Genomic DNA, 24262 nt, shown 5'->3' with positions numbered 1-24262 from the left:
TAAAAAGCTCATATGTTGACTTAAACATTTATTCTTTGCATTGTTTTGCTGTGCAGGAATCTTCTTTTGGCATCTTTCAGCTTTATTGCCCTGTGTAAGGCATTAGTCAGAAAAGTAATCACATCACTTTGATGAGGTAATTACAATGGTTCAATGGTTGTTGTTTTTTTTGTTATTTTAACAGGGTAACTAATCTGTAACCCATTACATTTCAAAAGTTACCTTCCCAACACTTAGAGTAAGATAGTGTAAGACGCCCCCCACCTCCTTAATTCCTCTGCTAACCAAACTATGGTGTTAAGACTTAGTGGCTAAGTCTACTCTCAACACAGGTATTAAATGACTTTGCTCCAGTTAAAGGTGGCATGTCATCTGAATTGCTGCACTTCAGAGATTATTCCACCAGTCACTGGAAAATAGTGACCTATATATTTATATCAAGTTGTGCATAAAATGCTTTGTCTTTATAAATTATACAAAAACTACCAACATGGGGGCATGGAGGTCTGAGGTAACACCTATAAAAGCAATGTATATACATTATGCATATTACCAAAAAAAGCCATTAGGATTGTATATAATGTTGGATATATGTGAGTACACCAGCACACTGTTTTTAGAGTCACATGCATTGAAATTTGGGGACTTGGGTAATGTACAAAGCAAGAAATAATCTGCTTCTGGCCAATATTCAAAAAATGCTTTGTGACAGTGAGGGGGATATCATTTAAGAGGAAAATTAAATCTAAAAAAAGATTGTGTTCGTACAACCTTGAAAAGTATGTGCATTTCATTGTATGGGGTGGCTTTTGCGGAACGGGTTAGATGAGGAATTAAAGGGGAGCACAACTATAGAGCCCTTTTAGAAATTTAGTATTTTGAGGAGATAAGCAGATGAAGAGGGGTGATGCTGATGGGTTGGTTTATTTATTTATCTGGGCTTGATTGAGAAGGGTTTTGTATATTTATTATCCAAGGCTGCTGTTTAGTCATCTATATTAATGGCTGTAAATAAGTTTGGGCTTGTTGTTGACAATTTCCCTTTTTAAATGAGACATAAATACTGACAAGGGGGTAGGATTATATGTGTGCACTTCTCCTTTTTTATCTCAAAATAAAGTCATTTATCATTCATTCATTCATTCATTCATTCAAATATGAAATTATGACATTTTTATAGCTTCTCTGATACCTGCCTTGTACTATGTATCTTCAGAGTTTGCAGTTTGCAACGCATACCAGACATTTTACTTTGAAGGTGATGTCCGGTGTAATTGTGTGTAGCTTGACGGTCGTAGTGGAAGTCTGGACCTGGAGGCTCCGCTTCTCTCCGACTGTAGCAAGTTGCTGATCGCTGGTGCCAACGCCCGGCGATACAGACGGCTAACGTTAGCTAGCGGAGACACGGAGGGACATTGGTACGTAACGCACACATTTCCTGACGTCTCTGCCTGCAGTTAGATAACAAATACAACTTCGGGTATTGTTCTCATGCTTCGCCTTGTTAGCTGGGACTCAGATACAGCGAGAAACCTGTGTTAGTTTACATGCTAACGTTAGCCGGCCGGTTGCTAAGCTAGCTTACCAGCTAGCATTGTTTAGTGAGTGCTAACACTGCGATAGCTTGCTGACCGATACACAAACTATTTTTCACTGTCGTTACGCGTTTATTAAAGTACACAGTGTGATATCGTGCGATTAACCTACAACCTTATTCACAAATACAAAAGTTAGCACGGTAATAAAGTGATGAAGCAAGTGAGTAGCTAATGTTAGCTTAATGTTAGGGGTGTGACACTTAACTAGTTAATGCAAGGAAGCACAGCCTTTCCTCTCAGACTCCCTTACTTAATCACAGCTGTCATTAGCAGCTGATAAGGGTGGCCACTGATGCATACAACTATTTAGGAACATTATGAACACAAGCCTAACATATTTACTGCGTTATCACCTCTCCCAGCAGCTAACGTGCCAGCAGGATCAGAAAGCACAGAGATGCAGACTATCAAATGTGTGGTGGTGGGTGATGGAGCAGTGGGAAAAACCTGCCTATTGATTTCATACACCACCAACAAATTCCCCTCTGAGTATGTACCCACGGTAAGAAAGTGATGTGTTTCAGTCAGATGCATGCTGACAAAATGACTCAGAAACTCAACATTCTCGCTACCAAACTGTGACATGCATTCATTCTTGTATAACAGGTTTTTGACAACTATGCAGTAACTGTAATGATCGGGGGTGAACCATACACCCTTGGGTTATTTGACACAGCAGGTACGTTTAATTCGACTCTTTCAATTTAACTGCATTCCTACCTGAAATGAAGTATGTTTACTAGTCTGTCACACTGTAAACTAAATTCCAGTGTGGTCTCTTCACAGGTCAGGAGGACTACGACAGGTTACGACCACTAAGCTACCCGCAGACCGATGTCTTCTTAGTGTGTTTCTCAGTTGTTTCACCTTCTTCATTTGAGAATGTTAAAGAAAAGGTGAGTAGAAAGTATCCAAATTACATCCTTTTCCGTCTAACCATCTGAAATGAAGCAAACCTCACATTTTTACCCATATAATAGTACTCTGGTCTATGTTATTAAGTGATTGGAGGATTGTAAAGCAGTATAGTAAGGAGTTTAAGTGTACAGAATGATTCAAAGGGAAATAAGAATAACAACATGTTAAATGTTTTGCATTTTTATTAATACGTTGTCGAACTACTGAAACAGAAGGAAACTGATAGAGGGGAAGGCATGTAACATTTCTGAATATACCAATTGTTAAATGGTTTATCTGATACCCTTCCTTTTAAGTAGATGCATTAAATACGGATTTTAACTCTAAATGCAACACATTGTGCTATTGAGTATTTTTCTCTCCTCGCTGCCTCAGTCATACAACACTGGAAGGAAGTCACTCAGGATCCTGTGATCACGGACAACGGCGTAATTAAAATGTAAAATATGGAAAGAAACTTGGCCAGACAAACACAAAAACCATAGACCGTGGCCTTGTGACACTGATACTAATTTTCAAACAATAGGCAGATGAATATGATTCAGCCATGCATGCTGATATGCAAAATGTTTGGAACGTATTTCCTGAGGCAGAAATATCTGGCTAATTTGTTAATGACCATCTAATAATAGGAAGTCCTCTATCATAGGCAGCCTAGGTCATGGTGGTTAGAAATTGTCTCATGGGATTACAAGAACTTTATTGCGTACATCTTCCGGTGTTGCACATACAAAGGATGTGAAAAAGGAAATGCAAACAACAATATTCCAAATGAACTGTTGACATAGGGAACTATGAATTATCTACAGATTACCTCTCTCTTCACCCAGGCTTTCTTCAGATAACTGGCTTATTTGTATGTTTCACATATGAACAGCCATCTCAGTTTTTGTGCATCAGCCATGTTTACAAAATAGGTATCTGTTTTTGTCATACTAAACAAAGCACTGCACAGTTCACAATGAAAAGGACAAGGGAAAACAAAATGGAACTTTTTTCCTACAGCGTATAGACAGCACGTTGGACAGGTTTTCCCACGTGTAATTTTTATTGAAGCATTTTCAGAATTATGAAGATAAACCTGCCAAAATAGACATCAGAGAGCAGAAAATAAACAACTTAGCATTAAGTGAACTAGTAAAGAATACAGTGAAATAAATGCAGTAATAGAAAAAAAGTGGGTGGGGTGGATGGATTATGTAAGGAATAATTACGCCACTTTAGTCCATTTCCTCTGGGGATGTCAGATGATTTGAGTCAGGTTTGGTGCAGAATTCTTCCAGAAAGGCAAAGAAGGCGTCCAGATCTTTTTACAGTCATCCAACTCGTTCTTCAGAGCAAATCTGATTCTCTCCAACAGGGGAGTATTGGAGAGGTCGATAGGTCTGCTTTTCTCCCTCTGTATTAACATACCATCCAGTTTCAGCTGTTAAAAGTAAAAAATAAAATGTCCACCTTCCTTTTTTCCTCCACCCAAAAACCACCCTTCCTCCATGTCACCTAACACCCAATATCCTCGTCTCTATCTTCAACAATCAAATTGTTTTTTTGAGCAATTCTGTCATGAGAACTGACTTCATAGCATTTTCTTGCACAACATCCTACGTGTATCTTAATCCCTAAACCGGTCTGTTTGCCTCTTGTTGACGAGTGTTCTGTCTTTGTGTTGTTTTCTGCAGTGGGTTCCTGAAATAACTCACCACTGTCCCAAGACCCCGTTCCTGTTGGTAGGCACTCAGATCGACCTGCGTGATGACCCCTCTACAGTGGAGAAGCTAGCCAAGAACAAACAGAAGCCAATCACCCCTGAGACAGCAGAAAAGCTGGCTCGAGACCTTAAGGCAGTCAAATACGTCGAGTGCTCAGCCTTAACACAGGTAAGATCTCCCGTTAAACAACCTGTAAAGCTGGTGTGGAAAGCATGTGCTGCCTAACATGGATGGACATACTTTGCCTTGTCTCTTGCTAACAGCATTTGACTAAAAAAACTCCATCTAACGCTGTGTCATGTGCCTGTCTTTCTCCCTTCTTTTCCTCTTTCTGTAGCGGGGACTGAAGAACGTATTTGACGAGGCTATCCTAGCCGCTTTAGAGCCCCCCGAAACTCAAAGAAAGAGAAAATGCTGTTTGTTCTGATGTCTTCTTGCATCTTGCTTTGCCTCTCGATCGTCTGCTGCTTACTCATTGTAAAGAGATGTCTGTCACTAAAATAACCACGATGCTCTTTTAAACTTTGTGCCCAATAACTTTTCCCCCTTCTGTTCATGCGTGCTTTTCTTTTCAACTTGGCCTAATCACAGTTACCCCTGCTGCCTGATATAACAACAGTGCCAATCTTAAGTTCTTCCTTCTTTTGTCAGCACCTCGTGTGCGAGTCTGTGAAACTGGACATGACTGCGTTTTGTTTTTGTTATTTAAATTGACATTCTGTTATTATCTCAGTATTGAGCTCTTCAGCATCAGTTGTACCCTACAAAGCATTTATGCCTCAGACAGCGATAACCTTTTTTTCTACTGCAGCATCAAAATTTTCCACGAGCTTTTGTCTTGACTCAGATGACTTGATCATGAAGGAGTCTTGTATAATGTTATTTGAATAAAGGAGAATTTTGATCGCCCTGCTCCATTTCTACTCAGCCTTCTTTTGCAATTAGTTCCCTGCAGATGTTAATTTGTATTTGGAACACAGCCCTGTTTTGAATATTAATATTTTATTTCCACAGAAAGGATTAAAGAATGTGTTTGATGAGGCAATACTGGCTGCCCTGGAGCCTCCTGAACCTAAGAAAAGACGTAAATGCGTTCTGCTCTAAGTTTCGTCGCAGCCTTCTCCACACCAGTTTCCAAATCTAGGTTAGCAGTACTGAGAAGAGGTTTGTTGCACAAGCACATTCCAGCGTGTGTTGAGATATTATGAAATGTTTGCATTCTGACTGACTTTAACCTAAATACATATTCAATGTGTTGAACGTGACTTTACGATTAACATTTGATGCTGTTTGAGATGATTCGATGCCATTGAAAAGGTCTCGCATAATGTGAACACAGAACTTTGATCACATTATGAGTTCATTTTACAGAAGTGCTATTCCAGAAGAGATGATTATGAAATGGTAATTTAATAGAATTCCTGTTTTATTGATTACCCTGCTAAACACAAACAAGCCGATAATGTTGGTTAGTGAGTTGCTTCACTTATGTCTTAGTTTATCCTACTTTTTTTATTTACTTTTCAAGTACGTCCCTTACAGTTGTTCGTTTATACAATATGTTCAACTCTCGTGTAAGACTGCATGTGGATGAAACTGAATCGTCATAGAACTCATGTTATTTTCCAGACATTTATAGAGCGACACACTTCTCAAAGGGTTATAAAAGTTGGTGTATTTTACTCCTTTTTTTTTTTTTTTTTTTTTTTTTTTACATAATTTCATGTTCAATGTCAACACAGCCTCCGGGCGGATCTAAGAAATATTTGACGAAATATGACATATCTAGGCTAGGCTCGATCGTACCTCTAGTTTGCCAAAACATAACCTGATAAATTGACACGTGTCAAAGTAGAGATCCGCAGGAGCTGACAAAGAAATAGGAAATGTATGGAGTTTTAAATTTAATGTTAATGCTCCATCGGAAGTCACAGCCACTATTAATTAACATGCAAGGAGCACAACCGTTTCCCAGTCATTTATTTTTTTTGTGATAGATGTGAGTTAACAAGAAGGTGATGTGTGTCCTGAGTGCTTCTCAAAAGTTGCAGTAAGCCGAACTTTGGAGGAGCAATTCCGCCTATAACCCCAGGCTAATGAACTATTTTGTAAAACCGAACATACTCGCTGCTGAAGTCAGATAGTAACACGTTGTGACAGTTCTTAAAAAATGCTATACATAGTCTGAAACCCTGTGAAGATTTTTGAGTGATTGAACTAGCACTATTTGCATTTGTCTTTTGCTATAACCATGCCTGGATGATGGGCTTGAATTTGATCTGTAAATATAGTGAGTGTAACTCATAACTTATTGACTGAATACAATGTGTGGATTACTTATCCAGAGATTTAGAGGAGCTGAGGCGACACTGAAATCAAAACAACCAGGACGATGTTGAGAGAATGAGTTTCTTGGACTCTTTGGTTTTTATTCAAATTGACATTAAAGTTGTACTGTATCTTGCTTGTGATAAAGCATCACAATAAACCAGTATTATGAATAAACCTAACTTCAAATACTACATGTTGTTGTCTGGCTTCATGGTTACACAAATAAAGCTTATGAACTTGTATAAATTTTCCACAGATGATGTAGTGTATTACAAAATTTCAACATCACAATGTACACATTAAAGAGCAGTACAAAAAAAAGTTTCCTTTAAGGCTTGTTATATAGCAGTACTGCAGTGTCACAATAGCATGTATCGACAAAATCTCTTAAAAACAGAGAGACAAACTTCCTGACACTTTTTCTTGCCATCACTCTGCACTCACTGATGCGTTCATATAACTGTTCTCACCCCACCTCTCAGTGAATATAACCGAGAAGCAAACAAACATGAGTGCCAGATAGTTCACCCTGTTCTGTAAAGCTGCCTTGGTACTGTATATGGCATCTTGTCCTAAAATTTCCACAAGAAGATGGCGTACAAAAAACACCCAACAGAAAACGATTAAACTCAGACTTACGTGTACATTCATTTAAAGTAAGGAATGTTGTAAATCTACTGTTTTCTGAAAGTGCTTGTGATATGGCTCTTTTCAAAGGTACAAACTGCTGTGGTCTCAGGAATCATGATTATAGATGTATAAAAACATAACACCGGACTCTAAGATGGCACCTGTCCAGTTCTATGGAACTGCTCATATGCCTAATTTATCCTCTATGGATCAAAAATGAATAATAGAAAGAGTCATAATTGAACTTGTTAGCAGTTCGAGGTATCCTGTCAACAGTTTTACAGGCATTTCTTTTGCAAAGTCAGTCCATGGGGGAAATTCTTTGTGAGCTGCAGGGGATTTTTTTTTTCTGCAATACCACAACGGCCACTGGGAAAAATTGAAAGTAAGGCTGAGCTGCGTTTCTGAGGGGCCAGGCCATAATGAGGTTTCGGTATTCAAACAGCTAACCTCACTGCAAAGACATGAGGCTCTCCTGGAAACATGGGGAAATACCCACAGACATCATTTTTGAAATAATCAACAGATGCCATGCAGGGTAATAATAATATTTAATTTAAGGCTCTAGTTTGTAGGATTTAGTGGCATCTATCTCTGAGGTTGCAGAAGTGAAATTTCTCCTGTGTGCGTAGAATGTGTAGGAGAACTATGGTGGCTGACACAAAGACGCAAATTTGTCCATTCTGGGCTACTGTACAACAACATGGAGGGCCCTCTCCATATGTAGATACATGGTTTACTGTAAGGTAACAAAAACATACTGAGTCCTACTTTCAGGTGATTATAAACTATTGAAAATAGTTATGAATATTATATTCCATTTCTGCCAATACATGCCCCTACATCCTACACACTGGACCTTTGAGTAAAATAAATGATATTATTTTTAATTTTTTACCCAAAGAAACTTTCCTTCAACATGTAAAATGGCTGCAGGTTATACAAGGAAAATAAGACAAGGTGCAACTTTGCAATTTCAGGCGATGGCAGGAAGCAGGCGTTAAATGAATCCCGCAGAACTATGTGTCCATTGCTGGACATATCTCAACGCAGCTGTCAGTAACACGAATTCCGTACCATCCTGCCCAGTACTGTGTGTCTTTGCCTCCGTGGGTAAAACGGATGTATCTCACTCCTGGTCCATAGTTCCGGAATACATGGGTCATCTGAAAAATACACATCAGTAAATCTAGAGTTGTCCTTGAGCTTTGTGCCTCCTCCGAACCTCACTGTGCTAATTAATGCGTCATGCTTTTGTACATACCTGATTCCATTTCTGATCGTTCCACTGCTGAAAGTAAACCGTCTCAGGAGCAAACTTCTGAACGGGTTGCTTTCTTTGATTTAGCAACTCTACATGGATCTCATATTGACTGCCACAATCCCATCGTGGCGCATACCTAATTAAACACAGACGCAAAAGCATGTGCACACAGATCAGGGGTCAGCAATTAGATTCAATCATTGTCCAGTTTTTTTCAGCACTATTCATTGGCGGACTGAATTACAGCTTTGTATATGTTCATTTCTTTTAGTAACAGCAGCTTATGTTAATCCTTGTTTGGCAAAAATGACTCAGCTCAAGGCATCGACCTGGCCACAAAATTCCTAAGTAAGGATACATGGGATGTTCCAGTACCCCAGAGGTATTCCGATCCACTCTGGGGCTTCTTTGGAACAGACTTGGCTCTGAGGCATGGACACCCCCGAGAGGTCGTGTGGTGTCTGGCAACAGGACATTGGCAGTGGACCTTTTCAGTCCTGTGGGTTGCCAGGTGGCATACTGGCACGTCCCTGTATTGGTATCTGGGGAATTTGGTGGCCAGGTCAACGTGTTGAGTCATGTTCCTCTGGCCATTCCTGAGCAGTTTTTGCAGTGTGGCATGGGGCACTGTCCTGCTGGGAGAGCCCACTGCCATCAGGGAGTGGCGTTACAATAGGGATGTGTACTTCAACTGCAGCAGTGTTTGGATGGGTTGCATGTGTCAAGTGCCATGACCCAAGTTTTGCCAGCAGCACATTGCATTGTAACGAGATGATCAATGTTATTCACTTCACCTGTCAGTGGATTCCATGTTTTGGCTGATCAGTGTATGTTCTGTGTTGCACTATGCGACGACTAAATATGTTTATTTTGAGAGTAAAATCAAATAATGACTCAGTACACAGAACAAAGAAGAAAGACTAGAGATGTAACTGATCCACACTTTGACAAACTGTTGGGGGTCATGGGGGGCTGGAGCCTATCCCAGCTGACCCTGGACAGGTCACCAGACTATCACAGGGCTGACTCACAGAGACAGACAATGGGCAATTTAGAGTCACCAATTAACCTGCATGTCTTTGGACTGTGGGAGGAAGCTGGAGTACCCGGAGAAAACCCACGCTGATGCGGAGCAGGAACCCTCTTGCTGTGAGGTGACAATGCTAACCACTGCAACACTGTGCAGCCACTAAATGCTCCTTTAATTTGATATTATTTAGGCATGGATTATGATAGATAGAGACAGATTTTTTTTCAAGGTTTGTAAATTAAATTTTGATTAATCTATTTGGAACATTTTTTTTAAATTTAGTACTTAATATTTTTGTTACTAATATGGTTTTTAGCAGCAAAATAACTGACTATCAAATCCTGATTGTGTTTGTAACTGATTCAATCTGCCATCAATTTAAGAATTATTAATATTATTATTATTGTTGTTGTTAAATTGTGAGAGTATTTCATGTGTGTTCCTCTCACCAATCAGATATTTTGATGTCTGGCTGGAAGTCATCCATGAAAGATGGGTTGTACCCTTCCAGCTCCAAATTAATCAACTGAGACTTCCTGCACATCCTACAGAAAAAAAAACAGACAAGGCTCTAGCTTCTACATGATAAAAATATAGCGTATCATATAATTGCTGTATGTTTTCTGGATCACTGCTGGTGAATACTCACATGTAGGAAGTCACAAAGTTTTTCTTGACCATCTCATTTGGATGCGGCTCCATGACTTCTTCTACATTCCAATCATTGCCATCATTCTCCATCTGCCAGTTCTTCATTTTATCTGTGAAAACAAAGACGGGGGTTGTGAGATCGGTTATTTTGTAGAACTAATTTGTTGCTCAGTAGGAAAATAATGGACTTAAAGGAAAGCTTCACTCACAAAATGATCATTTGTATATCAAATACTCAACCTGTGTTACGTTTAATATTGTGGAGAAAAATTGATTTTCTCGCACGCCTTCATGGTAAATAAAGAATCAAAAAATGGAGGAGTTTTTTTTGATGAATTAAAGCGAAAAGGGGGCTGCATCTTAACAACCACAAAAATATATCAAAACATCAGTTAACAAATTCTCACACAACTCATGCAGTATTATCCATTCTCTAAAATCTTACAATTTAAAACCCTTACACATATAAGCATTTGAACTCTGCTCAGGTATTCCACTGAGCAGAGTTCAAATCCATATGCTTGTCCAGGCGCCCTACACATTTGCACGAGACTGTTTTAAATTGTAAGGTTTTAGCGAAAATGCATGTGTCTGGGAAGTGCTGAGCATACGACTGGATTAGTGAGACTTTAATTATACTGCACAAGTTGAGTGAGAGTTGGTAAACGGATGATATAGTACCATTTTGCTGTTAAATTAAATTCATGACGAACTTTCACCATTTTTGGATATTTTGTTCACCGTAGAGGCATGCAAAAAAAAACCCAAAGTTTTCTTCATGAATACAATGAACCCAGGGTGAGTAAGGCCCTGATCACGCAGAAAGCATTTTAGCAGCTGGATGCGGCTTTTTGCAATAGTTTTTAATGAAAATGAAGCTTTTTGCTTGCTGGTTTTATATTCCTACATGCCTGACATTTTTGCCAGAGCACTCTGAACTCCTCGAGTTGAAAAAAAAATTTCAACTCAGAGAGGAAAAGTGTCTCACACCATCTCCACTTCTTTTCCATTGTTCAATTGGACGATTTAAGAGGTGGGCCTTGTGTGGTGGTCACGAAAACAAGTTTACAGTTGGTAAACAATGGAGGAGAAACTGGTGGTAGCAGTTTTTGGATACCCAAAGCTATACAACTTTACAAACTGCAGTTAAAACAGCAGGCGTGGAAGCATATTTAAGTACCTGAAATGGCTATAATTGAGGCGAAGCTCCTGAACGAACTGGTGGCGCTCCCCGTGATCCACCCTCTTTTTTGGGGTCTCATGTACCCACACAGATCTCCCTTTCTGTGCCCAACAAACTATTTGCTGACAACCTCTCGCCCTCTGCCTGCCTCAACATTTTCAATGATCGAGGCCTTACTGATGTACAATGATAATTTTGTAGGTAACGTATTCCTTTAACACACGTAAAGTTAGTCCTGTGGCTTCTTACGTTCTGCCCTTGGGTTCTTGAGAAGATTTCTTCTCTTCTTGCACAAGAAGTAAAACAACCTCCAGTCTTTGGGTATTCTGGAGGCATTGCGGAGGCGATATCCTTCTCTTCTGCATCTCTCTCTCCACAGGGACTCACTGTCAGCCACTTCTTTCCACTGATGGCACACTAACCGACAAACACGAACCACCTGATGGGGAGGAAGACTCAGGAAGATCTCCTCCAGGATCTCCAGGGGAACATCGAACAGCTGGAAAGAAAACAGACAGGACACAGATAAGATCAAACCCTGGATAATCTGAAGTTTTCAAGCTTTGGACCAACGAACCTCTCACTGCTTACATAATCACACTTACACAACTAACAAAAGGTGTGTGTGTAAAGGTGAAATGCTTAACATCTTGTAAAACAGAAAATGAAAGAAGCAAGGTAACATTGTATCACGGATAATGTCCATGATCGTCCTTTAAAATCACAAAGGTTGACTTTTTTTAGTGGCATGTCTCAGAGAAAAAGTTAGTTGTTCCATGACATAAATTTCCATAACTATTTTGATCCACTCAGAGGTTGTTTGAGACTCTTCACTTTGCCATTTCCTGGTTATTGCTTTTTTACAATGGGCTAGTGGTATTTGTAATAAATATATTTCCTGCTTTGTTAGCCCAGTTGGCACATTTCCCAAATACATTACACTGAAGCTAAAATCCAGTTCTGAACTCATTGTTGATCTGATCTGCCCAGTAAGAAGGAATGTTAGGACACTCCCACTCCCAAAAATATGGAAACTACCAGCAGACATGTTACCACACATTCTCCAACACTGACCATGTTCAGCAAAAAATCTAGAATTAAATAAATGCTTTAAAAAAACACATAAAGCTGATGAAAAATACTCGTTTTTGGTTTATTTTTAACCCATCTACCAAAATGAAGCCAAAAATAAAAGCCTCAAAACTCTGACAGGACCATAGTCAGTTTATAAGATCAATAGTATATTACTAAACAGCTTGCTAGTTTATGCCAGATTTTAATACAGTGGTTGAAAATTATAAAACAGCGCACCCTATGCTTGTGTCTTATACACACTGCATGGCCTGCCTGCTCTCAAAATTTCACTAGCCGAGTTCAAACTTGTAACCAAAGGTCACTTGATATAGACTGTTTCCATTCTCTGCAGTCATGTGAAGCTCTTCCAGCAATTAGTCAGAGTCGGAAATCATGAGAAACACTTACATTTTCCTGTGACTGTCCTGCAGCTGAAGACACATTCCGACTTGAGGTTGAACCATAGCTGAGAGTTGCACCCATGCCTTTAGCTTTCCTCTTCATGCCTGGGACAGACCCAGGCTACTGATGTGTTCTCAAGGTGATACAGCCAGATATACCCAACCCCTGTCGACCCCTTGGTAAAGATACACCTGTGTGTGTGTAATGGTTTATATAGCTACACTATCACGTATCTGGCTGTTATTTATATCGGACAGCACACAACACGGAAGTGCAGCTCTAAGTAAAAACACTCGTGATATAGAAAGTGAAGTAAAAGCAGCTTCAACGTTTCCAGTAACTCTAAATTTAAGAGGTGACAGTCACTTTCGGTTACCCTGTGTCATGCGAATCCCCCAAAAGACGTTACTATTCCCAGCGTTTGGCGGAGGCAGCGCTCGTTATTTACCCAAGCATACTTAAGTTACACGTCAGATGCGGAGGCGACATTAAACACAAAAATAAATCAGCAAAAAAGCCCTGTACGACAGCTGAACGTCGTAGCTCGCAATATTGGAGAGCTAAGTTTTACGTTAGTACTCCACACACCAACAGGGAAGCTGAGGAGCGTCAGTTCTGCTGCTAACTCCGCCCACCTCCGTGAATTTCTGTGCACGCCGGGTAGAATACATAGCGACTCCTGTAGAATCCCTTCTTTAAGAAAACTTCCGGTATGTGTCATCTCTGTGGGCGAGGCCAGAGCAGCCCCTGAATTAAAGCTGAGCATCAACTCAAGATACACATGTAGTTATTAAAGATTATAACCCGCAAAATAAGACATGTAATTACAAGTTTATTAATACTGTGTTGAAATCTAGGCTGTTTATTACACGTCCCAGGGTCATTGATCTTATCTATTATAAATAAAGCATATTCTTTGTTTATTAGGTGGCCTGTTCCCCCCAAAATTGAAGAAACTAATTTTAAGGTAATTCATACGATTTATCCAACAGCTGTGTTTCTTAAGAAAATGTTTATATTCGAGGTCGCCCCTGTGCCTTCTGGGGTGAGAATGAAGGAACCTTGGAGCGCACGTTTTTTTAATTTAATTACTTTTAATTTTATTTTGTTTTATTTTATTTTATTTTAGTAAAGTTCAGTTTCATTTTTTTCTTTATTTCTTTACTTATTTGTCAGTCTGACATGAAAAATTGGTTATCACTGAAGTTTTATGATGTTTCCAATATTTGATAATTCTTACTTTTTTTTCATATGGATAATTTGAAATCAAATGGGCATATACTATATTTATTGAAGCAAGTTTAGGAATAATCAGTCCTCTTTTAACTGGTTTTTAAATGACTTTATTGAACTGTGGTGAGTGTTGATTTTTTTCTCAATTCTTGTTTTGAGTTATGGTCCTTGTTTTGGATCTCAACGTTTTGCTCCACTTTGTCATTTTTGTACGTCTGGTGTTTTAATCTATTAACTTGCTTTTTTATAATTCTTATTTATATATATATATATATATATATATATATATATATATATATAAAAATCTCCCCTTGTCTATTTTATTTTATTTATTTCTCTTCATCTCCATCAAGGTTGACTATTATTTTGCTCAGTATTTGTATAGAATGGTACATCCTTTATGAGATGTTCTATATTTATGCTTTTGTTTGTATGCTCTCAAAATGCTCAATTAAAAAAAATCAACTGAAGATATAACAATAACAATAATAATAATAATAATGATATTGATTTTTCTATTAAATGTGAGGATGATAGGACAGAGTTTAGGAGGAGAGGATGGTGCGAATCAATTTAAATTTGAATGTTACAGGAAATGTACGAAACATTTAGACTCCATTAAAAGTAGTCAATCATAAATGTAGTTACTGTAAATTGAAATATACGTGTAAGGTCACATAACATCACTGATTAAAATCAAATGTGTGCGTTTATGAGCTGTAATTAAATAAGAGTTATAAGTTATCTCAGAGTTTTGATGTTTTTTCAGTTTGACACCAACATTGTTCTGTATTTCATTTGTGCTAAAGCTAAAACAATAATCCAGCAGTAAGATAAATGTTAAGACTAATTTTAAATACAGTAAACTGACTGAATTAGTTACATAAATGAAGTTAGTAAAGTACTGTTTATAGTTCCAGAGCAGACATGGGACTGATGAATGTAAAAGATAAAGGATTTTGATTAGAACAGAAAACAGTTGTGCATTACACCTCATACATTACTGAACAATACAAAGCAGCAATGTGAAGGAAATTTGCATGAAGTAAATAAGTAAAGTTTATTTAATGTAGCAAATTTGACAGATCAATATGAAAGTGCTTTACAGGGATAAACAGGTCATAAAAACAGTAAAAAAAAATCAGTCAAAAGAAACAATAAAACATAAGCAACATCAGAAGTTGAACACAACAGACTGTTTATTTTTTGGTGACAACGTAATACTGAGAAGATACATTTTATTTGCGATGTGGTCAAGTTGCTGCACTTCACTGTTCCACTGATGCCTTCATGCGACTTACAATGTGTTACCATCACACCACCTTTCATTTGGGACGACCCAAAGGCAAAAATTGCACAGAGCATTCTGCAAAGCTTAATACAGCAAACTGTCCTAACAAATTTCATGACCGGCTGTCAGGCAACAATACTTCAGGGTAAATAACCAAATGATTTAGGCTTGAATGTAAATTTCTTCATGAGAAATACAGGTTTTTAAAATTGGACGGATATGTGCTGACTGTGGCAGCAATGTCCTGGCTGCAAAAATATTGGTATGAGGCTCTCTTGGGAAGGTGATGTGGATAATTACCCTTCAGTACTGCTGCACCTCTTGTAGCACCAAGTGTGTGTGTGTGCTCTGCTACTGTAAATGCACAGAGTGTATTCATAATTTTGCAGATGGAGAACAGCTGGAAAAAGACACAGACTTACAGCCATTCGCAGCATTGACCTTCGAGTGACCTAATACTCTGACATATAGACAGACATTGTCTTTATTAAACCAGCTACAGCTACATTGTTCTCATGGAACAGGTGTGAAGCATAATACAAGTTAGGGGGTACTGTCTGCTGGCTCATCAGCCAAACATCACCCAGTGCATCAAAGATGGAGCCACAGCATCAAAGACGCAGCTGCAGACTATGTGCGTAGGTAGACAGGGATATTGTCACTCATGTCACAGTGACCTCACCACAGTATATGTATAAAAAAGCTACAGGAATAAGGAGAAATTGTGATCTCAGCCTGGAAACTCTGTCGATGGTTTGACTGTGCTCGCTTGCAAGTGTAATAATAAAAACTCAAAAAGACAGTCTTTGGTTTTGAACCACAGAGAAGCATTCTTTGTACATGGTAAATAAATGCAGATTATACACGGCAAATATGACTGGAACAGGTGCAATTTCAGGTAAAGGCAGGAAGCAGGCATTTAATAAATCCCTATGTGTCCATTGCTGGACATATCTCAACACAGCTGTCAGTGAGGCGTATACCATACCATCCCTTCCAGTACTGTGTGTCTTTGCCTCCGTGGGTAAAACGGATGTATCTCACTCCTGGTCCATAATTCTGGAATACATGGGTCATCTGAAAAACACATATCGATAAGTATAGGCTTGTCCCGGGGCTTCGTTTCTCCTCTAAACATCATTGAAATAATGAATGTCTCGTGCTCTGTTCATACCTGATTCCATCTCTCCACACTCCACTGCTCAAACTTTATAGTCTCAGGTGCAAACGTCTGGACAGGCTTTTTTCTTTGATTCAGCAGCTCGACACGGATCTCATATATACAGCCACAATCACTTCTTGGTGAATACCTGGTATAACAGATACACAGATGTCAGATTTCAGTGATTACATATACAGTGTTGAATGTAGCATTGGTTTCATGTTTTAGATGCTATTTTGAAAAAAATAATTGGAAACATTTCTTTTAAAAAAACTCATAGGGTTTGTTATGAGTCTGGTGATGATTTAGTCTCTCCAATAATTTGGAGCTTCTGGTCCGCTGTTGGCTTCATCACACCGTGACCTCCAGCATGCACTGGGGCGGTGTGCAGCAGAGTGTGAAGCTGTTGGGATGAGAGTCAGCACCTCCAAATCTGAGGCCATGGTTCTCTGTCAGAAACCAGTGGATTGCCCACTCCAGGTTGGGGGAGAGTTATTGCCTCAAGCGAGGGAGTTCAAGTATCTCGGGGTCTTGTTCACAAGTGAGGGTAGAATGGAGCTTGAGATAGATCGGCAGTTTGGTGCGGGTTCTGCTGTGATGCAGGCGCTGCACCAGACCGTCATGATGAAGACGGAGGTGAACCGGAAGGGGAAGCTTTAGATTTACTGGTCCATCTACATCCCAACCCTCACCTATGGTAATGAGCTCTGGGTAGTGATCGAAAGAATGAGGTCGTGGATGCAAGCGGCAGAAATGAGTTTCCTTCGTGAGGTGGCTGGGCTCAGCCTTAGAGATAGGGCAAGGAGCTCAGACATCCAGAAGGAGCTCGGAGTAGAGCCTCTGCTCCTTCGCATCGAAAGGGGTCAGTTGAGGTGGTTCAGGCATCTGATCAGGATGCCTCCTGGGTGCCTCCTGCTGGAGGTGGTCCAGGCATGTCCAACTGGTAGGAGGGCCTGGGGCAGACCCACAACACACTGGAGGGATTACATATCTCATCTGGCCTGGGAATGCCTTGGGGTCCCCCAGGAGGAGCTGGAAAGCGTTGCGGTGGAGGGGGACGTCAGGGGTGCTTTGCTTGGCCTGCTGCCCCCACGACCTGGCCCTGGATAAGCGCATGAAAATGGACGGACGGACGATGTAGCCAGCGGATATCTGGGCCAAGACTTCCTCTTCTCTGCACTGTCATTGTTAACTAATGTCTATAAACAGATATCTCCATATGAATAATTAGAATATATAATAACATTTCAAGTGAAGACTAAATTCAAAGAAGAAGCATTTCAGCCCTCTTTTGTGCAGTGTATCTGCTTATTTACTATCAATCTGATGTTTCCTGCCACCACCTGCACCAAGTTATGAGGACTGACATCATTATTTCAGTTCTGTTTCTGCTGTTAAGTTTGTAACTACAGCTTTTTAGTTGTGCTGCTTAAATGTCCCACGATCTTTGCAGAAAAATGCTCACTTCTCCAATTTGCTAAATCCACCATATAAATAGTAATACTGGGCAGCACGGTGGTGAAGTGGTTAGCATTGGTTCCTGGTTTGAGCCCGGGTGGAGTGCAGTGTTTGTACTGTTTCACTTGATGTTAATTTTTCTTACCAATCCGATATTCTGATGTCTGGCTGGAAATAATCCATAAATGATGGGTTGTAACCTTCCTTCTCCAGATCGATCAGCTGAGACTTCCTGCACATCCTGGAGAACAGAAATTGTCTCAGCTGCTACATAATATGGAAATACAAAATAAAATTAATGCCATATTTTCTGCATCTCCCCAGGTGAATACTCACCAGAAAGAGGTCACAAAGTTCTTCTGGACCGTCTCGTCTGGATGAGGCACTCTAAGATCGTGCAGAGCCCATTTATCACCACCATTCTCTAAAATCTGCCAGCCGCTCAGGTCCTCTGTACAAACAAAAGGAGGGTTGTGACAGAAATAATGTTGTCGTGCTAATTTGTACATCAGGAAAACAACGGCCTTGTTGTGTGCAGTCACTCCCGTGGCTTCTTACGTTCTCCTCTTGGATTCTTGAGAAGATTTCTCCTCTTCTTGCACAAGAAGTAAAACAATCTCCAGTCTTTGGCTATTTTGGAGGCATCGCGGAGGCGATATCCTTCTCTTCTGCATCTTTCTTTCCACAGGGACTCACTGTCAGCCACTTCTTTCCACTGATGGCACACTAACCGACAAACATGTACCACCTGATGGGGAGGAAGACTCAGGAAGATCTCCTCAAAGATCTCCAGAGGAACGGGGAACATCTGAAAGCAAGAAAAAGGACACAGAGAAGATCAAACCCTGTGCAATGTGTTTCGTTTTCCAGTACCTTCTTTGGAAAAATGCCCACTACTGCTTACATATCCATATAAACTACAAGTCTATCCTTACTACTATTGAACAGGCACGTTTAAAACAAAGGGTAGGTAACACATAGTTTTTAAAAAACATAAGCTGATTTCATTGCTCTAAGGCATCTATATACATTGATGTATTTAAAGTGGGACTTCTCACTAGTAAGAAGAAAAAAGTTCATGATCAACCAGCTAAAAGAGTAAAAATATTTATGATGGCCAAGTTGCACGGTTTACAGGTGACAAATAGTGCACACAATGATCCCATGCAACATGCAGTCCAGTTGCATTCAAAGGAAAGTCAAATATGAGCTTTTTCTCAGCCGCTTTATGTTGGGCGTCTCCGTAGCCACAAGTCCAACAAAGAGGCAATAAAAAGCGTCTTTCCTCAGGCCATCAGGATTGTGAACAGTGCGCCCTGACTGCTGTGTATCCTCCTCACATTGTCCTCTGTGAACCATTTGCATTGCCCTGCACATTTGCATCCTCCTGCATGGACAAAACTACCTACAGTCTGCCTAGCAATTGTGACACATGCACATTAAACATTTCCATTCTCTATATCCATGTGTAATCGAACCAAATCTTCTTAGTTCAGAATTGTACACCGCACATATATATGACCTGCTCTCAAAGATAAAATGGATGCTAATATTCCTTCTCTCTGCTGTACGTGTAACTACAGTCACTGTTTTGGCTATGTGTGAAGCTGCAAAGCCGTTGGTCTGGTATTGTAAATGAACTGTCTGTTATATTTGGTGTTCAAATAGAATTGGGCCCTATGTGCCTCTTACTTGGATTCCTGGATGGTCATATTACAAATATCAAACACAAGAGACTTTTCAATCTTTTGACTTTTGCTGCCAGGAAAAATATTCTGCTCTTCTGGACTGAGGATGCTGCTCCAACAAAACAAGTCTTGGCACAATCTTGTAATGCAGTATGCTCCCAATGAATATATCTCTTGTATGCTATTCATAAAGTTTGGGGCCCTTATTTAAGGTACATTGGACCTACACTGTCATCTTCTACATTAAAGGGGATTCCTAAACCGGCTTAGCCAGTCTCTGGACACTTCCTGTAAACTAGCCCTCTTGTAACCTTGTTATTTGTCTGTATAGACTATTTGTTTGTTTGTTGCTGTTCTCATTTTCTTATTTTCAACTACTCCCTCTATTTGCCATGTTATGTCCAAGCTGTTCTGTGTTTGATGTTAAAAATGCAATAAATATAGTCCTAAAAAATCCATTTACTGAATACATGCACACCAAAACACCAGGCTGGTATACACTAATATCATGTGCATTTCCATTAACTTTATTTATTCTTGCACTATAATCTTGCAGCACAGCCTTAAGTGTAGACTATGCCATCCTGTATTTCACTTTACATTTCTCAGACTGGCTGTAATCTCCATACAGCCTGCAGTCATGTGCAACCCTTGCATTAGTTGTTTTAACAGTGGAGCACTTAACACCTACCGTTAGGAGCGAAGTACGCGGTGCTGTAGCTGCAGTTGGTGGCTGCTTCGGACTCAGACCTCGACTTTCATTCATAAGTTTCCTCTTTACGCTCAGGACACCGCCGGGCCACAGCCTTTATGCCACTATACGTAGCCTATATCAGTGTTTTGGTTTCTCGGCCTCCTCCTGTCAGCTGTTACTGCTCTGTTAAGTGCGCAAACGTCACAGAACACGGAAGTGCATTTCGGAGTAACGTTACAGACACCGACACTGCGAGGAGGGCTGTAGCATCTCAGTCAAAGTTTAGGAAATTACCTCTTATTCTCTCGTTGAATGAATAAAACACTTATAGAGATGTAGAGCACATATGGCCACTCCTGTCAGTTTGTCAAGGGTGCGCTCGTTCTTTACTCCGGGGCGGCTGGACGTAAGAAGCGTGGGCGGAGAAAGTGTGGGATCACATGCTCCACAACAAGCGGATATTTTAAAACTTTAATCTATGACTTTAATGCGTTTACTCAGTGACACGTCTGCAGCTGAAAGAGGGTTGAGTGATGATTTGTAATTTTGCACACAGCTGCTTAAATCTGTCATATGCTATTAAAATAATGTCAAAAGCCTACATCACCATCACCAGGGCAGGGGCGTAAATATAGACAGTGCAGGCAGTTGCACTGGAGTCCGTGAGGTGAAGGGGCCTGATTCATTCATTCATTTTCTGTAACTGCTTATCTTGTTGGGGGGCTGGAGCCTATCCCAGCTGACATTGGGCGAGAGGCAGGGTAGACCCTGGACAGGTCACCAGACTATCATAGGGCTGACACATAGAGACAGACAACCATTCACACTCACATTCACACCTACAGGCAATTTAGAGTCACCAGTTAACCTGCATGTCTTTGGACTGTGGGAGGAAGCTGGAGTACCCGAAGAAAAAAAAAAAAACTCTCACACATGCAGAACATGCAAACTCTGCACAGAAGGGCTCACCCACCCTGGAGCTCAAACTTCCCAATCTATCAACAATCTTTAACAAATTACATGCTTATTATCCATAAACTATAAAAAAAAAAACAAAATAAAAAACTATTTAATAAACTAATATTTTCCTTTTTTTTTTAATACAGATATGTAATGATGACTGCTGGGTAAAATGTATTTTGATGTTGTCCAATATCGTGTCTCTGTTAAATCATGCGATGAGACGAAATGATTTGCAGTAACTAGTTTAGGTGCAAAATCTCTGACAAGAGATGACAAGCTGGACACATCTGCAAGTGTATATAACGTGTGTGTGTGTGTGTGTGTGTGTGTGTTTCATAACTAGTAACTAGGGTGCACCAGGGCCCATCACAATAGCATGCACTGTTGTAACTTGTATCTCCAGCTGTCAGTGCCATGTGTTCCTCATCAATAGCCTCCAAACAACATTGTTTAATTATTTTTGATTATCTGGTTTGATGATTGATTGATTGATTGATTGATTGATTCCAGTTGTCTGAAAAAACTTCAAACATGAGCGTAATGATCAAAGGTTGTAAATAACAAACAGAAGAACTGTGAAGAACAAAAAAAGACTTAGATAAATTGAATAAATAATGTGTCCACTCAAGAAGCACAGAGACCTCTTTAGACAGATATCTAGATTAACCTGATAAAGACACTCATGGGTGGATTATGAGACAATGGACCCCACCACCTCTCCTTCATAGGAGCAAGGCACACAGACTTTATGGTTGTTCAGCCTGTTTTTGTTGTTGTCTAGATTGTCTTTATAGTTGCAACATATCTCTCTGTGGTTTTGTGTGTCTTTGTAGCCATTTTGAGTCTTTTTGTGGTTGCTAACATCTATTTTTAGTCATATTGTGTCCCTTTTGGTTGTTTAGCCCCTTTTGCAAGTCTCTTTGCAGCTGTTTTGCATTTCTTTGTGGTCACTTTCAGTGTCTTCCAAGTCGGTGTGTGTCTCATATTGCAGGTACAGGCCTGGGGCTGTAACCAATAGGTCTGTCCAGTAATCCATCCATTAAGAAGTACAATGTGAACGCTCAGTTTAAAGTCAAGTATCACAAATGCAGTTACTGTAAATTTAAGTATCAACATGTGGAGTCTATCACGAAAGTGCTCCGTCTGTTACAGGCTCGAGTTTGTGTTCATGGTGATGTGTGTCTTTAAGCTGTTGAGATTTAAGTTTTTACTGTTTTTCTCTCATAGAGCATCCCAGTGAAAATATTTTACACGATTGTATTCATACATTCATACACACAACTGGAGTCTCAATAAACATCTTGAATCATGTACACTCTAGTTAGTTTGACAACTGCTGTCTCAAGCCCTCCAGTGAGTCAAACGTGATGTACTCCTGATCGTCTTTAAACACATAAAGCCTCTAAATTCTGATCATCTGGTCAAACATCAAACCATATAATTCAGTTATCCTAAAAAAAACTCAGATAAAAATAGAGTCACCCAATGAGGAATGTGACAAACTTGATTTGCTTCCAAAAGAAGGTGTTTTAGGTTTCAGGAAACATTTGGTCATTATGTCAGCCCTCTTTGTTTGTCCAATTCATTATGATTCTTGAAAAGGCAGGGTTCCATATTTCACAGAGACTAAAACAATCTCTGGTCCTGTAGTGGTTTCAGTTAATCCTCCCCTTTTCTATTTACGGCACACAAACTGGCAAACAAGAGACGGGAGGGAAGATTCATTAACATTTCACCCAGATTGAGAAAAGAAGATCTACAGCACAACAGACATGCTGAATCAATTTAAAATGTCTTTCTAAACTCCATCCAGTCAAAACACTTGTACACATGCAGCCTCCCCATGCTGAACTATATAAAGCTGTGCTGTTTCACCTCTGTCACTGGCAGATATTCCTTCCCTTCCTTTTAGCTGTATATCAGCAGCTGTTAGTACTCTCCACCACATTCATGTTATCATTCAAATGTGGTTCCCTTTTCTGAGGAAACTGACAAATCAGCAATGCCTAAATTACTTTGGTTAAAGATTCAGTGTGTAGGATTTAGGGAGATATATTAGCAGAAGTTCAATAAGTATGTTTTCTCTAGTGTAAAATAATCTGAAAATAAGAACTGTTGTGTTTTTGTTATCTTAGAATGAGCTGTTTTTATCTACATAGGGAGCAGGTCCTCATCCACAGAGTTCATCATGTTGCACCACCATGTTTATATATATCATACACTTAGACTGGTTTATACTTGTAAGTCATAGATAACTGGTAATTTATATTATATACTAAGACAGGTTTTTGTAAGATATATATTTGGTAATTACTATTATATACATATACATAGGTTATTTTTGTGTGACAAAGTTAAAGGGTAATAACAATGGTATATTTCGAAAAGTCTTCAGTATGGGTTTATCTATATAAGGAAGTTGTCGGTTTCATTTTTCTGAATGACTTATGGAGAAGGGGTGGGATTTGTTTGTATGTTTTTTTTTTTTTTACATGTTCAAAATAAATGTCAAATATCAAATGTTTCTACAGTAGCCCGGAATGGACAAACCAAACATTAGCTTTAGATAGGGCCATTAGCATTTTCGCTTTGGCTACGGTAATTAGCAGCCCCTCCAGAGCAAGCAGAGTTGTTAAAACATGATTTTTTTTAGTAAGTAAAACTACACAAGGTCAGTTTCCTCTGAGGATCTCAACTTAGCTGGACTAATGGCCCATCTGCAACAAGCTAAATGGCATTGCAAAACACTGGTTTTTAACATGAAATATTCAGTGTTTTTACTGGTTTAAATCTCCAGATCTATTCGTTTTAGAGAGGAGATAATTGGGCTCCTGATAAAAACCTCCTGAATGCCTGGATCAGAAAACAACAAAATTTATTAACACTGCATACACTCAAAACGAGGCCTGAAAGAAGCGTACGCCACCTCCCACTCAAAAGTTGTGATGTATAAAAACAGACACTATGATCCATGCTTACGAAC

The 24262-nt window shown here is 39.6% G+C and overlaps 3 protein-coding genes across 6 annotated transcripts; 1 reads left to right on the top strand and 2 right to left on the bottom strand.

Annotated features, from left to right (window-relative positions):
- The first annotated feature begins 1283 nt into the window (after positions 1 to 1283).
- LOC117258161 (cell division control protein 42 homolog) lies at positions 1284 to 6747 on the top strand. 4 transcript variants are annotated; one of them, XM_033628733.2, is made up of 6 exons: positions 1284 to 1418; positions 1961 to 2100; positions 2205 to 2277; positions 2385 to 2494; positions 4196 to 4393; positions 5240 to 6747. In XM_033628733.2, the coding sequence occupies exons 2-6, from the start codon at positions 1996 to 1998 to the stop codon at positions 5327 to 5329; spliced, it is 576 nt and encodes a 191-aa protein (XP_033484624.1). In that variant the 5' UTR covers positions 1284 to 1418; positions 1961 to 1995; the 3' UTR covers positions 5330 to 6747. The 4 variants fall into 4 exon arrangements, with proteins under 4 accessions (XP_033484624.1, XP_033484623.1, XP_033484625.1 ...); XM_033628732.2 differs by having other exon boundaries at positions 4563 to 6747; XM_033628734.2 differs by having other exon boundaries at positions 1290 to 1418; positions 1964 to 2100; positions 4563 to 6747.
- On the bottom strand, positions 6621 to 13440 carry LOC117258160 (F-box only protein 6-like). Its single transcript, XM_033628731.2, has 6 exons — positions 12797 to 13440; positions 11564 to 11813; positions 10130 to 10241; positions 9930 to 10025; positions 8451 to 8586; positions 6621 to 8352 (listed from the first exon to the last, which is right to left on the bottom strand). The coding sequence occupies exons 1-6, from the start codon at positions 12890 to 12892 to the stop codon at positions 8206 to 8208; spliced, it is 837 nt and encodes a 278-aa protein (XP_033484622.1). The 5' UTR covers positions 12893 to 13440; the 3' UTR covers positions 6621 to 8205.
- Positions 13441 to 15204: 1764 nt separating this feature from the next.
- LOC117257975 (F-box only protein 6-like) lies at positions 15205 to 20706 on the bottom strand. The gene is made up of 6 exons (XM_033628410.2): positions 20314 to 20706; positions 18493 to 18742; positions 18271 to 18385; positions 18080 to 18175; positions 16489 to 16624; positions 15205 to 16391 (listed from the first exon to the last, which is right to left on the bottom strand). Exons 1-6 carry the CDS (start codon positions 20386 to 20388, stop codon positions 16245 to 16247), a joined length of 819 nt encoding a protein of 272 aa, XP_033484301.1. The 5' UTR covers positions 20389 to 20706; the 3' UTR covers positions 15205 to 16244.
- Positions 20707 to 24262: the final 3556 nt, after the last annotated feature.

Source organism: Epinephelus lanceolatus, chromosome 8, assembly GCF_041903045.1.
Source record: "Epinephelus lanceolatus isolate andai-2023 chromosome 8, ASM4190304v1, whole genome shotgun sequence".
In the NCBI taxonomy this organism is placed as follows: domain Eukaryota; kingdom Metazoa; phylum Chordata; class Actinopteri; order Perciformes; family Serranidae; genus Epinephelus; species Epinephelus lanceolatus.
This window is presented reverse-complemented; position numbering and strand designations above follow the sequence as displayed.